We start from the raw sequence: 12,336 nt of genomic DNA on the forward strand, positions 1-12,336 counted from the left end.
AGTGATCCAGCCACACTGAGCTGATTCACAACAACAGATATTTCACGGATGACATCATCAGAAATGTGTTAATATGCTGATGTCCACAGTGAGGCGACATATGTCTGTTTTTCCTTATACCAGCAGGACTGTTGCTCTTGCTGCTCTGTCATATCTTCATTTAAGAGCCTGAGAAAACACTTTATAGTACAAATCAGGAGTTTTCAAACTGTGAGACGGACCTCAGAAGATGTCAGTATCTTGAAAAAAATCCTTTAGTAGATAAATAAATTGGATCTTGCACCGGTTTCTCAAACTAGAGCTGTTCAATGTCTAGTCTAGATGCATATTCATCATAGTATATAACTGTTCTTCAATCTGGCAACAGCAACAAATCCATTTGGAAACATTGTTGACACATCAGAAGTCATCACTATGTAAAACTGATATTTTAATGTTGTTTTTTTATGAAACAAGTCATACAGGACATAAAAAAACAATTAAATCCCATGTGTGTGTTTTAACACAATAATGCTGATCCAGGCATGGAAAAAAACATTTGTCATTAAACGTGAGCCGCCAAAGCATTTAATTCATCCTGCCAAACGTCACCCAAATAATGTTCAACCATTCAGCTTGTTCATGCATTATTTGCTCCGCTCTGCAGGGGGCAACAGCGATGTTTATGCGTCACAATAAAGCAGCAGTAGAGGAAAACGGCTCACATTTAAACAAAAATGATGCTATCAACACTTAAAGGGGACCTATTTTGCTTTTTTCCACTTTTCTGATCTATAAATGTAGTTAGAATGTAGTATTCCCATGTTAAACGATGCCAAAGTTTCAGATAATGAGGTTGGCGCATTTGAAAGTTAGCCCTGAAAGAAGTTTGGGATGGCTCAAAACGCTTGATTTCAGAAGGCGTGGTAAAACTGTCCCTTTGTGACATCACAGAGGGGTGGACTTCCTAATATATAAACTCTCTCCCTTTCCTCCAACACATGTATACTGTATGTTAAAAGTGGAAAAGTTAGCGGCACAAACCGGAAGTCTTTCTACGCACTAAGCAGTGGGCGAAATCGCTGTTTATTATCAACTCCTATAAAGTTAGAGGCACAAATCGGAACTCTTTCTATGTACTCATAATGTGAGCAACCACAGCACAGGTGGGCCGTGGGTGGAATGCATTAAAACAGACCGTTTACGCTGGAAACACAAAATCCAAAGAAATGCAGCTGAATAGGTGCAGATTCTGGAAGAACTAGAACGCTTTCTGTGCTGGTTATTGTGTGTAGCTGCTCTATAGGAGCCCACAATTCAATACAAAGTGCTGAAAAATGAGCATAATAGGTCCCCTTTAATAAAACAAAGGAAAGTAGGCACTGAAAGTTTGACTTTTTACAGCGACTGGACTACAAAATATTTATTCACGGAAAATACAGTGAGGAAGACGATGTGTTTATTTTGTAAACAGGCAGTTAAAACTGTTTTGAAGGACTATAACCTGCAGAGGCGGGAAACATCACAACTTTATGTATTTCCCTTTTGTAAAAACGGTGTTATTTTCCATTCCAGTAAATTTCTAAAACCACGAATAAATGGTGTTATTTCACCAATAAACTAATTTAATTATTCACAGCTCAACTTTCACAGTCTTTTTCACCTTCCAGTCTGAGTTCAAACGATCTAAGCGTGTCCCATTTTTGTCAGCACTTCACAGACTTTGGAAAAACTTTGACTTTTTTGCTCTCTTCCCATCTTTTCCTGCTCGGACAGAACATGATGCCAGACAGAATATAGATGGGAATTATTTCCGGGGCCAGGCTTTGGAACTATTTTGATTTGTTTTTGTGCTGACAAACTTTGAACTGAAACCCCCCCGCCCCCAACTCCTAAACTTCCAGACCCAGACACACCCCTTTTTTCCTGCTCTGTTTCCTCTTTTCCTGTTTGTCTGCTGGTGTGGTTGTTAGCTTTAACACCACACAAGTAACTCAGTCCAATCCTCTATCAACGTTGATCTACAGGCCGTCGTAAGTTCATCGTAAATTGTGAACAATGAAATGACTGTGACACACAAGAAAACAAACAGGACAAGCACATTCCACTGAAAGCAATCGAACTTTGGGATTTTCTTCTCCACTGAAGCTGATTTGACTTGACTATGGTATGGCGCTGCCCTGGCCGGTGCCGCTCCTGGAAGGTCTAAAGTTCTGGCATATGACTGCCAGTCTGTACACGTTCAAAATAACCACCAGGAAGTTCTTGATAGCAAAGAAGACTAGCATCTGGTGGAAGACATCGAAGTAGGTCATGACGGTCAGCCTGACCATCAGGAAGGGCCCGTCCTGGATAAACAAGGCCTCCACGACACCCCACATGTCCGTGCTGTGTTTAGTCAGGAGGGAGACCTCCTGCACACCCCCTTGTTCATCCTCCGAATCCGATTTGGAGTTCACCACTGTGGGGTGAAACACAGAGAGATAAGTGGTGGTAGAAATATTATTTGTCTTCTTTCACTTTGGAGTTTTTTTTTAGGTCAACACTGCAAAAACTATTAATCTGTTTCAAGCACTCATTCGTGTTATTGTATTGTTTCAATAACCCTTTATGTTAGAATGTCGATAAAATCAATTAGCCAGCGTTTTGTCTATGGAAAAATACATGATCTACCTAGTGAATACATTTTAGGATTATTCCTTGTTTCTAATTTGAAATGGGTAAAAATTTCATTTATTGCAAATAGAGGGTAAGCTAGCTGACAAAATAGATTAATTCTGTTTAATTTAGTTAACTATATAGTTGTTGACCTGCCTGAATGTGGAGCAACAAATTTTGGCATTTGATGAATTGCTTTTTAATGAAAAATGTAAATATGAGAATATTTAATTAGCTGTCAAAGCCACTTAGCAAGACCTCTGCCATGCTAGTTCAAATACAAGTAAAGTAAAGTAAAGTAAAGTAAACAAACCATAAATAAATGATACAAACATTTTCTTTTTCCTGTGTGATTTCTGAGCGCATGTTTATGACCATGTTGCATGTGTATACCAACCACGTACTCTGTGTTTATGAGGTATACAAACATACTGGATACGGCCGCACCCACGAGACAAACAGAACGTCCGTCGAACACTATTGAGCGTTTGATTTAAGTGCTCTAAAAGCATCATGGTGGTATTTGTTGAGGAAGCTCAACTCACATGTACATTATTAAAAAGACTGGCTTGATTGGGAAGGTTGTACTGAGAACAAAGTTGCGGTGGTAGAGGCCGGTTCGATTATTCTGGCACACCCATTGTTTCAAAGAAGGCTTGGGAAAATGTGATGCGGTTGGAGGAGACTAAAACTGAAGTGATGCAGTTTTAATGGATGGAGCAGAGAACTGCTGAATATGACCCTCAGAACGACATCCGCAGTGTTAAACATGGAGGTGTAAACATTCTGTTTTAAGACCTCCCGATATTGAAGGTCCGCACAATCGGTTCTTGGTTCTTAATCCCATAGAAAAATGTTCAAATGTATTAATTGAACTTACCAGCCAGATGTAGCGGGAACTGCAACATGCTCCAGGTCCATACGGCTAAGATGATGTACACCAGTTGAGGACTGTTCTCTCTGGAAAAGATGGTATTTAGCTAGAATTTTAAGGATTATGTAATCTTTGGTACTACAAATGCATGAGTGCGTACAGAGATCGGATACTGTAATTCAAGAGTTTTGGACAACAATTTTACTAATTGATTGATAGTGCTTTACTTCCGTTTTGTAGTTAGTTATATTGAGAATGTTACTGTATCTTCCTTGACAATCGGAACTATTAATAGAAAGATGGATGTTTATGTATTCGTTCGATCGACCATTTCTTTAATTTTGGTGGATCTGCAATCGACGGATCGTTACATATGGAATCTTTCTTAGCCACAAATCATATCCACCTCTGCAAAGTCAGCCATTGTCCGCTTTTGCTCGGCCAGACTGACAGTTTGCAATCGAACCAATGCTGTCAGTTACGTAAAAAAGAAAAATCAGAATTGGCAGTTCAGTTTTTTTCCATATTGGTGATTGGCCAGAAAATCGTAATCGGTTCACTTCATAACGGCTATAATAAACAATTTTTAAAACATCTGAAAATTGAGACATTTAAATTTAAGGGATTTTTTAGACCTTGAATTGAAATGATTGGATTTTAGACTTTCACAAAGCATCAAGCAAACATGATAAGAGACACGCACTTGACATCTGACAGCGTCTCACTCGTGAATTCGAGGATATCCGCCGCCGTGCCGACAAAGATCAGAAGCAGCTGAGAGAGCTCGTCCCTTGTGACGCCGCCCCCCAGTGGGAGGAGCCACTTTCCCACGATAAGGAGGATAAGCAGGATCTGGTGAAGAGCCAGGATCCAGTCATTGGAGCACAACGCTTGGTTGATATTCTGGAAAATGAAGGAATAGCGGAAGTCTTTTCTACGTAAATGGACATCTGGTGTTCATGTGTTTACACTTTGTCTGACGTGTTTTAGCATGCGGCTAACTTGGTTCATGTGATGTTACAAGACTCTGCTGGATGTTATTGAAGCCATCCTCGTGAAATCCCCTCCACTCTTAATTAAAACAAAAACAAACTCCGCATGTATGTTTTCTTTCTGGGAAACAAAGATTTCGGAAGTGTGTCCACAACTTTTGGGATAAATGGGCGTGGCGACAGTCTCACAAAAGCTTGAATATACATTTAGAAAACTGTCTCCGATTTGGTTGTCAATTCCCAAAGCCGCATTATTGATTTTATCACCCTTAGAATTAAGACAGAAGGGAAAATCTTTGCTTTTTAGACTTGTGGAATGCCTCAGGGATCACTGATTTGAGCTCTTCTATTTGTATTTCATGTAGTATTGGTGTTATACAATTTTTCACATACAGCAGAGCAGGGGTGACCAAACCTTTTCCACATACCGAAAAATGAAAAGAAAAGGTGACTTTGATATTTTGTAAAGAAATATGAAAATAAGTTATATATATTTTAAGAAAAAAACTGCATATCTGCTTTGTGATATAGGTGAAAAAGTGTATTAGTCAGTCTTTTGCAAATTTTTGCTGCTGTTTTCATTTTACAAATATTTCAATTTTCTTCTTACTCTTTGAAAATGTAGTCTTTCTCATATTATGACCTTAATTATTCCCATAAAAGGTTAACTTTATTCTTGTAAAATCCTTGTTTTCCAACTTGTTGTTATTTAAAAAAAAACAATATTTTGACTTTTTTCCTCACAACTTTTTCCACAACTTAATTCTCAAAAAATTGCAACTTTGTTGTTTTTTTTCTCCCTCATAATATTATGACTTTTAAAAAACTCTTTATCTGCGATGAAGGCTAATCATGTTGGATCTCAACCTTCAAATGCTGCTAACAAAATGCCTTTAATTGCACCATCCAACAATTTATTCAAACTTTCTCAACTTTGCACCAAAGGATTCGGTCCAGTATTCCTGAGGAGGCTGTTTGTCTGCTGGAGATTTTCACGTCTGGTACCCCATCCAAGGCGTCAACACTCACATGTTTGTGCGATGTTCCTCACGTGTTTATTCTCCCCAACCTGAGAATCCAATTTTGTCTGAGATTCTCCCTCAACATTACCGACGAAAACCCTTCTGAGATCTCATATCAAGTCAGTGCTGATGTAATTAGGACGACATGTTGCATTTTTGTCCCTCCTGCTGTTACTCATGACTTGTGATGTGTCACTGGATGGTTGACTGACTGTGTTAGCCTGACCTCAACCTTGGGGGGCTGGCAGTAGCTGAGTCTGGAAGGTTTTGGCTCCAAGGACTTGGCTTTGGGACCAAAAGGCGGCTGATTCTGGACTCTCAGTCCATCCTAGTACCTTTTTGTGGGTGAGGTGTCTTCTACCGCTTGGACGCATACCTGTAGTTTTCTGTCTATGGAAAGTTTCTTGATATTTACAGAAGAGTCCAATAATTGGTTCTTGTGGACTATTTTTAAGGGATATACATTGACCCACTAAGGACCTTTTCATAGACATTCATTCATTCGTTTTCTACCGCTTATCCTTACGACGGTCGCAGGGGTGCTGGAGCCTATCCCCAGCTGTCTTCAGGCAAAAGGCAGGGGTACACCCTGGGCTGGTGGCCAGCCAATCACAGGGCACATATAGACAAACAACCATTCACACTCACATTCATACCTATGGACAATTTGGAGTCGCCAATTAACCTAGCATGTTTTTGGAATGTGGGAGGAAACCGGAATACCCGGAGAAAACCCACGCATGCACGGGGAGAACATACAAACTCCACACAGAGATGTCCAAGTGGAGACTCGAATCCAGTATAATTCAATATATCCAATACCCGAATCCTGACTGTGTGGCTAACATGCTAACCACTGCTAAAAATCATTCATTCATTTTCTACCGCTTATCCTCACGAGGGTCGCGGGGGGTGCTGGAGCCTATCCCAGCTGTCTTCGGGCGAGAGGCGGGGTACACCTTGGACTGGTGGCCAGCCAATCACAGGGCACATATAGACAAACAACCATTCACACTCACATTCATACCTATGGACAATTTGGAGTCGATAATTAACCTAGCATGTTTTTGGAATGTGGGAGGAAGCTGGAGTACCCAGAGCTTTTTCTGGAGTTTCTCTGACTTTCTGGACTTTTTCTGGATTGTTTATGTTGGTATACTTGTTTGAGCTGTCACAAAGCAAAAAATATTAGTGCTTGAAATGTGTCTTTTCACACAAAGCTGTTTTTCTCCCTTTTGTAGTTGGGAACTGATATTTTCCTAAAACTTACCTACATTGTACTGCTGATTACTAAAACACTGCAAAAGGTAGAAGCGAACTTTTTTTTCCAGATTAAAGACAAGAGTCTAATCTTTCTTTTGGTAGGTTCCATATTTATATAGCCATGGGACACAATAATCAGTGTGCCTTGAAAGATCATAGCGATTGAATGAGTTAATATGCAGATCACGTTATGGAAAAGTGTTTCTTAGAGGGCGTTATAGGCGGAATAGGAGCTTCCCATTACGAGCATTGTTAGCTTGCTAGCTGTTTTTCTCTCTTTAGAACGCATGAACGTATGTCTAACATATTGCAAATGATGGGCAACCATCCTTTAAAGGACTTTAAAGGACTGAAACCCCAACTGCTCAGGTTTCAGGATTGTTAAGATGTTTTGGTTAAACCACTTAGTACTAGGATGTTTGTCAAAAAATAATAAACTAATGTGGAATACCGCAATCACACAAGTAGGAGGAAAGTATAGCCTTGCAGTGCTGGAGCGGGAATACTAAATCTTTAACCGTGTACTCCATAGTGTCACATACGGGAGATGACATGCAGCCTGTCAGCATTTTCTCAACTTCCTCAAGTCATTAGAAGAACATACAGACAGAGTGATGAAACAACAATGTGTCAAAAAGGATTTCTTAAGAAATCCTCTTTATTTTGATGACTTTTCACTCCTCCAAATCCTTACACAGATGAGTGGTTTTCCAATAAAAGCATCACTAGAAATAGGAAGTCTTTTTTTTTTTTTTTTTGCAGACGCATCACCTTACAGAAATACAACATCCTGATAATGTCCTCATATGAAACGGGGGTCTTACCTCCAGGTAGTTCTGGTACGTGAGGTTGGAGGTCTCGTTCAGGGTGATCACTCGCTTCACGTTCTCCCACGAGTCCAGCTTCTTGCACTGGAAGGAGATTGTTCAAGCTTAAGTGAATGAGGAATGTTGCTTTTATCCCGCATTTCACTACTTCTCCCATCTGACTGCTCATCTGTCATGAAGCCATAAATCAGGATGTAAGGACTAAAGACGGACTCAAGACATTTTGAGTCATTTTTAAACACAAGACCACCCAAAAAAGTCCAACAAATAACATTCAATAAACGGAATGCAGACTAAAAACACATAGGCTTCCAGTGTAAACCCTGCACCCCCCAAATAAACATGCAGATATCCAGCCAATACCAGCTGACCTCGGCCGAGAGGCGGGGTACACCCTGGACTGGTGGCCAGCCAATCACAGGGCACATATAGACAAACAACCATTCACACTCACATTCATAAAATATAAGTGAAAGTTATGCTTCAAATGTATCTTTTCAAACAAAGCTGTTTTTTCTCCCTTTTGTAGTTGGGAACTGATATTTTCCTAAAACTTACCGATGTTCTACTGCTGATTGCTAAAGAACTGCAAAAGGTAGAAACAAACTTTTTCTTTCCAGATGAAAGACAGGAGTATAATCTTTCTTTTGGTAGGTTCCATATTTATATAGCCATGGGACACAATAATCAGTGTGCCTTGAAAGATCAGAGTGATTGAATGAGTTAATATGCAGATCACGTTATGGAAATTGTAAAGTAAGTAAGTAAGTAAGTAAGTAAGTAAGTTTTATTTATATAGCACCTTTCTCAGACAAAAGTCACAAAGTGCTTCACAAAAGGCAAAACACAGGGTTAAAATACACATAAAAATACAATAAAACAATAAAACAATGTACAATAAAAATAGACATAAAACAGTACATAAAAACAGTATACAATAAAATAGACTAAATAAATATATGATGGTCATAATACCCTAAATCTACTGAGCTGGGTATGCCTGCAAAAACAAGTGAGTTTTAAGGTTACTCTTAAATGCATCGACAGAGTCAAGCGAACGCAGGGAGGGTGGAAGGTCATTCCAGAGCCTCGGCGCAACAACCTGAAAAGATAGGTCTCCTCGAGTCCTAAAACGACTACGAGGGACCATGAGTAAATTTTGATCTGACGATCTCAGCCTCCGAGAGGGGGTATAGGGGCGCAACAAGTCTCGTATGTAGACAGGGGCCTGGCCGTGCAAGGCTCTAAAAGTGAGCACCAGGATTTTAAAATTCACACGGAATGAGACTGGGAGCCAATGGAGAGCTTTCAGAATCGGTCTGATGTGAGTAAAGTGTTTCTTAGAGGGCTTGCTAGCTGTTTTTCGCACGAACGCATATCTAACATATTGCAAATGATGGGCAACCATCCTATCCCAGCTGACTTCGGGCGAGAGACGGGGTACACCCTGGACTGGTCGCCAGCCAATCACAGGGCACATATAGACAAACAACCATTCACACTCACATTCATACCTATGGACAATTTGGAGTCGCTAATTAACCTAGCATGTTTTTGGAACGTGGGAGGAAACCGGAGTATCGCACAGAGAAACCGGAGTGTGGACTCGAACTCGGGTCTCCTAGCTGTGTGGCCATTTCTATTAGTGTATATGTATTTCTGATATGAATAATGTGATGTGGCGTATACCTGAGGGTCACTGGCTTTGTCCTGCTGGTGGTGAAGCTCCAGGATCCAAATGGAGGGAATGATACTTATTAGAAAGAGGAAGATTGGTGGAGAAAACCTGCAGGAGAGAAGACATGCTCCATGAGAACACTGAGTGTAGTGTATTGGCCAGAAATGATGTCATGCAAACATTTAGTCTCCATTATGCCGTCTGAGCTTCACGGCTGCCAGGTGGTTGACTTGCATCTTTTTAAGACAGCTTTCACCGACGTTCATTTAAGTTTGAATAGTAATAAATGCATCAAGATTTATGTTTTGTAATAAAGATTGTTGTGATTTACAGCCCTAATGGGTTGCTTTTGGTTCCATCCAAGAGTACAACATCTTCCTCCTGTTACGCTAATAAGCAGAGGACGCCCCTCGTCACGTTAATAGCATGAGGAGATCCGCTTTCATGTCACAGGTTCTTCACCTCACTGACTTCCTGTCTTCGAATTGTCTCCTACACGGGGAGAAAAGGCCGGAAATTGGTGCTGAAAACTTTCCGTGACCTCTCCAATGTGGCTGTCTGTGAGGTGTTCATTGAAATACATGTAGTCGGAGATTTTCAGAATAAAGTTATACATTTACAAGAAGCAAAGTAGTAAATTCACGAGAAAAAAGGCGTAATAATTTTGCATTGTGTCATTCGTATTGGAGGGAAAATAGGGCTTAGCTCTTCAGGGAGAAAGGAAACTTTCCTTATGCTTCAGGCAAGCTTTTATTTATAACGTGGCAGCAAAACGGAGCAGTTGAGCATAAACAGATTAGCATGGCATCTTCTCACTTGCCCCCGCCACATACTATCCAAGGTCAAACGTCACATCCCGTAAATCACCGCTTTTCATAGTTGTCTCAGGCAATGCCTGTAACATAAAGTAACAGTTTTTTTCTTGTAAATTTACGACTTTATTCCCGAAATCTCTAATTATTTTTTATAATTAATTTAATATACAACTTTTATCCTTGTAAATTTGTGACTTTTTTTGTGTAAATTTCTGACTTTAGTCATGTAAATTCACCCCTTTATTCTCATTAATTTACGACTGATTATTATTATTATTTTTTTTAAATATACAACAATTTTTTCCTTTTTTCCTTGTAAATTTTCAACTTTTTTCTTGTAAATTTATAACTTTTTCTCCTAAATTTCTGACTTTAGTCATGTAAATGTATGCCTTTATTCTCATAAATTTACAACTTTATTCTTGAAAACCCCCAATTATTTTAATACTCTAAAATATATGACTTTATTGTCATAAACTTTATTCTTGAGTAATGGAAATTAATAAAAAAGTAAAATTGAGAGAAACACTATCATTGATAAATAGATATTTAATAATAACAAACATAATAATAAATATTATAATAAATATTGGCATTATGTACTGTATATTACACTTTAAACAGCATTTAAAAACAGATATTGCATGTAATTTAGGCATCCTTTTTGACACAGATTTTGCTGCATTGTGGAGGTGTACCTAATGAAGTGGCCAACCTTGTCTTAAAAAGTCCCGTTTTCAATGCATTGAGTTGGTGAAGGTGTGGAAGTTTGGCAGATTTCTTCCTGGAGGAGGACTATTTAGGGAAGGGGTGGTGGGGGGGGGGGCGAACCACCCCGTCCTCATTGTTGTCTTAAACAATAGCAGCAGCCCCACACAATCACTATGGCATATTAAAATGCATCCTTACCATTTGTAATCTTTGCCCTTCCGCCTCTTCAGCGTGACGATCATCTCCAGCAGCAGCGGCAAGAAGAGCAGCGTGAGGAGCCAGAAGATGTTGTCCCCCTTCACCCAGGTCACTCTCCACACGGCAGCCAGCGACACGAAGAGGAACAACCCCCTGGTAATGATGGCACACGTAAACTTGAACACACTCATCATCACCATCACCATCCTTCTCCTCCTCGCATCTCCTCTGCTCTCCTTGTTGCTACTCGCGCCTGAAAAGTTGTGCAGGATTGAAGGGAAGTTTGTGGGAGAAAAAAGTGACCTCAGAAGTTTTGAAGCTCCGCCCTGTTAAGGAGGGGGGGTGGTGTTGGGGGGGGGGTGCTGCATAAAGCCACTCTTTAGAATACATGACACAGCTTTCCTCAAAGAGCTCGTTATTCATCGACACCCTTGACTTCATCGTTGCAAGTTGCATGCAAGCCCTCGTTTGTCCACAAGAGGGCAGCATTGTTGAGGTGCTGAAAATATTTCTTTCTCTAGCTCAGCGACGTGGATGGTGAGGCACCTTATGGAGATTTTTTTTATTGAAAAAAATATGTTAATGCTGGTAGCTCATTACGACGTAATAAAAAAAAAACATGATGTAAGATGTAAGAAAACATTGCATTGCTGAAAAAGGGATTATTTCCCCAAATTTTGGATGTTTAAAAAAAATGTAATATTTAAACTTTCTTCTTTGTAGATTTTCTTTTTGTAATATTATGACTATATTCCCATAATTAGTAATATACGTTTTCCCCCACTTAATTTTCCTTTATTTTGTTTAGTTTTTTCTCATAATGTTACTATTTAAAAATAATATTATTATTTCTAATGTTTATGCACATGAAATTGTGCCTTTATTCTTGTTTTAATACAATTTTTTTTGTCTTATCATTTTTATTTTATTTATTTATTAATTATTTTAAAATTACAGCTGTTTTTTCCATTTCTGCTGTTTTTGTTTATTTTTTTCCCCCAACTATTTCAACTTTTTGGGGATATTTTGACATAATATGTAATATTAAAATGTTATATTCTGGTAACATTATAATTTTTTCCGCAATCTAATTTTCCAAAAAGTTTCTCATCATATTGCGACTTAGAAAAACCGACAATTCCACTAATTATCTCCCTCTTAATAATGACCTGATTCTTGGAATATTACCAATTTTTTCTCATAAAAATGAGACTTTATTCTTTTAAAATTAGTTTCTATTGTTTGTTAAATTACATTTTTAGCCAATAAAAAATAATAATAGTGCGGCGCAAATGACTGAAGTGCAAAATGTACATATA

The 12,336-nt window shown here is 39.0% G+C and overlaps 1 protein-coding gene across 1 annotated transcript; it reads right to left on the reverse strand.

Moving 5' to 3' along the window:
* Positions 1–1,810: 1,810 nt before the first annotated feature.
* Positions 1,811–11,274, reverse strand: LOC131107903 (transmembrane protein 26-like). Its single transcript, XM_058058366.2, has 6 exons — positions 11,018–11,274; positions 9,305–9,401; positions 7,613–7,699; positions 4,215–4,414; positions 3,518–3,597; positions 1,811–2,440 (listed from the first exon to the last, which is right to left on the reverse strand). The coding sequence occupies exons 1-6, from the start codon at positions 11,221–11,223 to the stop codon at positions 2,142–2,144; spliced, it is 969 nt and encodes a 322-aa protein (XP_057914349.2). The 5' UTR covers positions 11,224–11,274; the 3' UTR covers positions 1,811–2,141.
* Between the last annotated feature and the right edge of the window lie 1,062 nt (positions 11,275–12,336).

This window comes from Doryrhamphus excisus, linkage group LG20 (genome assembly GCF_037039965.1).
Source record: "Doryrhamphus excisus strain RoL-2023G ecotype Guam linkage group LG20, RoL_Dexc_Guam_v1.1, whole genome shotgun sequence".
In the NCBI taxonomy this organism is placed as follows: Eukaryota; Metazoa; Chordata; class Actinopteri; order Syngnathiformes; family Syngnathidae; genus Doryrhamphus; species Doryrhamphus excisus.